At 58.5% G+C, this 5,011-nt stretch overlaps 1 protein-coding gene across 3 annotated transcripts in view; it reads left to right on the top strand.

Annotated features, from left to right (window-relative positions):
- The first annotated feature begins 872 nt into the window (after positions 1 to 872).
- Hif3a (hypoxia inducible factor 3, alpha subunit) overlaps positions 873 to 5,011 on the top strand; it is a 30,166-nt gene continuing 26,027 nt past the window's right edge. For all 3 annotated transcript variants that reach the window (XR_265060.2, XM_005413830.2, XM_005413832.2), the window contains exon 1: positions 873 to 978. Coding sequence is in view for 2 of the 3 variants with exons in the window: in XM_005413830.2 (XP_005413887.1) it covers positions 953 to 978 (26 nt within the window). In the remaining variant the exon portion in view is untranslated. The remainder of the gene's footprint in view (positions 979 to 5,011) is intronic.

Genomic DNA, 5,011 nt, shown 5'->3' on the forward strand with positions numbered 1-5,011 from the left:
AAGAACAGCATGTGCAAAGGCCTTGTGGTGGGACTTGTCTAGAAAGTCCGTGGATCTGTAAGGCCTCTTGCTACACCATAGACATCTGCTGCAATGACCTCCTCCCTGCTGACACTGCACCCAGTGTACTGATCCCGGTTCATGTGCATTAGCACACGTGTGTACACGCATGCACACCCACGTGCTTTTTCTTACCCAAGTGTACTGTTTTCACTTGTCCTAGACGACTTTCTATCCCTTGTCACTTGATTGGTAAAATGATACCATTTCTCTGCTCCTTTTAAAAAGTGGGTGTGATTGAGTTAAAGCCTATTTATTTGACAGAAGCTTAATTATTCATCAGCAGGAACCTGAAAAGGCAGTTAGAGGGGCCAAGGGACCGGGTGGAGCGAAACGGGTGGAGAAGGGGGATCAGGCAGGGTGCAGAAAGGCGAGGATGGTGGAACTGGGGGAGGGTTAGGAGCTGGGGGTGCAGAGGGGAAGTGGGGACCCGGTAACAAACAAGGCTGGGAGATCGGGAGGGGAAACGGGAGGTGGGAGAGGCGGGGGTGGGGTAGGAAGTCGGGGAGTGAGGTGGAGGTGGAGTGAAGGGGTGGCGGCTGGGGCCCTGGGAACGGAGCGAGCTGGGTGGTTCAGACCGTATTGTTGAACTTCAGAGGCTGAGCGAGAGAAGTGCGGCCGCCGACCGCGCGGGCCAAGGGGCTGAGGAAGTCCGCGGCGAGGGGCGTGGTTGGGGGTGTGTATTACACACTTCGCTGGTTACTGTTCCAAGTCTTCTCCCCCCTGGTCCCGCCTTCTTCTCAGGAGTGACAGACATGTTGCCCAACCAGAGCTGTAGGCTGGACCCAGCACAGCCAATGGGGTGTCGGGGGCGGAGCTGGGGAGGGGGCTCGTAGGGCCAGGGGAGGGGGCTCGCGGCCTCCACCGGCTGGGGATCAGAGACGGGCGAGCGATGGCGCTGGGGCTGCAGCGGGCAAGGTACTGGAGTTGGGGCACGGGCGTGATGGGCATTGGAGGGGGCTCTTCTTCCGGGGACCCCTTGTCCTAGACTAGGGGTGAGCGGGTGCGAGCCTAGGACGCCCCGGGGCGCGCGGTTGTACGCACCTCTCCGCCTCACCCTCTACCCTAGGGGACAGCAAGGGTGGGAGATTTTCTCCAATCTCTGGCTGTTCCGCCCCTCTTGTCAGGAACGGCTTTGGGGTCGTGATCCCCCATTTCTTACTACCCCAAGTTGGCTTCCCCGGAGGTGAAACTCGAGGTCCCCAGGGAACTGGAGGTGGTTGCCTTTGGGCAGTACTCGGGCTTTAGGGAAGGCTTTCTCCCTCCGCATACGGATCCTTCTGACCTACAAAGCCCCAGAACTGAGGTTGTGCTTCGCCATCAGACCCTTGTGATCTATAGGGTACCCACAAATTGAGCTATAAGGGGTCCCCTGACGGTTGAGCTCCAGAGCTCTAGAGAAGAGAGACTGCCTTTGATTCGACCCCTTCTATAATCTCCCAAACCTTGAGTTTCCCTAGAAATACAGAGATAGGGTCCCTTTTAGCAGCTGCCTGGGACCCTTCCCAGGGGGTCTTTTTTATGCTTTTAAAAAGTTGGGTCCCCCCACCTTGCATAACAGGGAAACAAGCCTGACCCACTTCCCAAGGTCTGGCCGTGTCTCACTGGGCCACTCCGACCCTGTCGTGTTGCTGAAGGATGGGGACCCCACCCAACCTTATTTTGGGGAGACCCTCTGGGGAGTTGCCATGCCTGGTCCAGTAAGGGACCCTGCCAGCTGCAGTGGGAGCGTCTGCTGCCATGGGGCTCAGCACGGCCGCCCTGGGCAGAGATGGGTTTCCATGTTCACCTTTCGACAGGTGCAGGGGCAGATGCAACCTGTGCCCCGGGACCACAGCCAGGGGTCCTGTCTGACCAGGCTCCCACGGGACCCCAGAAAAAATCCCGGGCCCTGGATTTCCCTGCCCAATCTGAGGCGTCCAGCAAGCCTCACCCCTTCCCTCCTCCCAGGCCTGGCCGGTCTGATTGGATCCATCCACACCCCCGTTTTGTAGCACCCCCACCACGCTCCCCCTGTCCTGTTCTATTCCAATCCCTGGCGCTGGGCCCACCAGGGAACTCCATCCTCTGGGCCAATCCGGGTCCCACCTTCCAGCGCCCCCTCCTGGCTGGGTGCGGTGCTCCCCCCTCACCACCCAAGGCCAGCCTTTTCCTGTGGTGTAATCATCCCACCACAGCGCACCGCCCACCCATAACTCGCACCCGGATCCCGGCCACACTCCGGCCCCTCCTGCACCCCTAGGATGACGCTTGGGCCAAAGGAGGTCCGAGCCCCCGCAGCCCTGTACCCTTCTGTTCCTGCAGCTCGGGCTCACAGCCATCCTACCCGAGCAGGGATGTCCCTGGGGGCCCCTGGGGGACACATGGCACCGCATGCCCACTGTGAGTAGAGGGCTCCCGGAGAAGACGGGACTTTGGGGATGGACAGCCCACTGAGTTACCACCTCCTTGGGAACAAAGCATCTGCCCCCCACGTCCTTTCTCAAAAACAAACCCTTCCCCGGGCCTCCCAGGCCACCCGTAGGCAGTGCCAAGAAGGGTCCTTGACCAGATGAAACCTAACCCCCCAAGTCCCCTACAGTCTTTGCAAGCCCCCACCCCAACTAGAATTCAGACTAGAGAGCCCAGAAGGAACCCCAAGTGTGGGCAGGGGCTCCCCACTTCCATGCCTTTGCTCTTGGGTCTTGGTTCTTCAGGGCAGGGAAGAAGTGGGCTTTTCTCCCTCCTGGCTGTGGGGGTGCCTCGGCCCAGCCCCCCTTCCCAGGCCTCACCCTGGGGCCTCCTGGCCCCACCCCCTGTTCTCGGCTGGAACACGGAGGAAGGGTGGCAGGGTTCCAGCCGCACGTCCCCAGCTGGGCAGAGTGCCAAGGGGCCGGACCAGGCCTGGGCATGGGGCCAGGCGGGCAGATCCAGAGGCCACAGCAGCGGGACAGGGGGAGGAATTTAGGCCACTAGGCAAAGAGGAGCAGGGAGGGGGCCCCGGAGCATGGGTTTCACCCATGGAGGCGTCTAAGAACATAGGCCTCAAAGGCAGGGTTCAAATCCCAGCGCACCCGCTTCCTGGCTTCGTGGCCTTGTGCCGGTGCTCATCTTTCTGAGCCGCAGCTTCGTAGCCTGGAAAATGGGAGTCATGCCTTCCTATCCCCCCAGATCATGATGAGAAGCCAGCGAGCAACAGACTGGGAGCTGACGGGGCACCCGTAGGTGCCTGGTAAACAGTCCAAGTCAGGGTGCTGGGTGGAAGCAAACGTGGCTCAGCTGCTGAACATGGCCCCGCCTGGCAATCCCACCACTGCTCTCCTGCAGCCAGGAGGCTGGTAGGAGGCCGGCGGCTGCTCAGTGTTGGTGAGGGCGATGGGATGACCACCGGGCACTTGGCTGCCGCTGCCGCCGAGGCTCTGAGCCTCACTTTCTGCGTCTTTCCACCGGAGATCACTTCTCCAGCTCTGCAGGGTTTTTGTAAGGATTTCGTGGGGTCTCTGTCTCTGTGAGTGTGTAATACACCAACATTGTCATTACTGTCACTGGTATGTGGTCCTCCTCCCAGGGTGTTTATGTGAAAGCCATGCACAGAACTGCACACACCCCTAATCACACACATCACACGGTTACTTACAGTCCACGCCTACAGGTTACTCCAGTGCGCCAGAGGCCCCTGAGCCCAGCCTCCATCCCTGACGTGCACAAAGGGAGAATAGTTAGGTTTAACCTTTTCCAGTACTAACCAGTTGCCAGGCCTTGTTTACTAAGCCCTCGACATATATTAACTCAGTTAATCTTCAGAACCCTCTAGAAGCCAGGTGTGGTGGCCCACACCTCTAATCCCAACACTCAGGAGGCCGAGGCAGGAGAAAATTTGAGGCCACCCTGTCACCAAAAAAACAAAAACAAAAACAAAACACCCTCTACCAGGTCGGTGTTGTTCCTACGTTCAGGGAGGCTGTGCAATTTGTCCAAAGTCACACAGCTAATAAATAATGGAGCTGGGATCAGAACCCTGAGCCAGGAGAACTGGTCCCCCACTCCGTTTAACTGAAAGGCTTAAAAAGCCAGAGACCCAGTGAGAGGCCCACACTCCCCTCGGAACATCCGGAGAACAGGCTGGGAGCTGGAAGGAAGGTCCCCCTGCAGCCACCAGCTGGCCCCTCAGGAGGAAGGAGACGTGCCACCAAGAGGATTAAGGAGCCCAGCTGCCTGGGAGGTGGGGTGCCGCCCCGCCCCGTCCCTCTTCCTGCTCCCTGTTCCCTCTCTCAAGGGGGGGCAGCTCCGTGCGGCCCGCCCACCCCCACCCTCTGGGCAGGAAGACAAACAGGGCTGGGACAGTCTGCACAGGACGGAATGTCCTCTGGGCAGGCAGGGCTGAGGCCTCTGCCCCCAGGGGAGGGAGTGGGGGTCATATTTGACCCCCTGCCCACAGCCCAGCCTGCCCCCCTGTGCCTCCTATACTTTTGTGCTAAAATCTCCTTTGTACCCTCATGCCTGGGAGTAGGGTCGATGTCACCCCAGAGAGGACTCTGCTCCCCTGAATTTAGGAGGGTATAGCCCCCCTACAGTCTGCTTCCATGGGTCACAGGGAGGAGATTCAAGAAAAGACTGAAAAGCAAGGTATGGTGGTGCACGCCTATAATCCCAGCACTCAGGAGACTGAGACAGGAGGATTGTTGGGAGTTTGGGGCCACCCTGGGCTACGTAGTGAGTTCAAGGCCAGCCTGAACTACATTATCGAGACCCTGTCTCAAAAAAACAAAAAGAAAAAAGAAGCAACTGGAACCTCACTGCCTTGGTTCAAATTCCAGCAGGGCCAGGAAGACTATACATACAATACCAGATGTAATGTACCCTGTAGTTTTTCATTCGCAAACAAAAATAAGAGGCTGGGAATATAGCTTAGCGGCACAGCGCCTGCCTAGCAAGTGCAAGGTCCTGAGTTTGAATTCCAGTACCAAAAAAA

Source organism: Chinchilla lanigera, unplaced genomic scaffold (genome assembly GCF_000276665.1).
Source record: "Chinchilla lanigera isolate Chin_1 unplaced genomic scaffold, ChiLan1.0 scaffold00173, whole genome shotgun sequence".
Classification (NCBI taxonomy): Eukaryota; Metazoa; Chordata; class Mammalia; order Rodentia; family Chinchillidae; genus Chinchilla; species Chinchilla lanigera.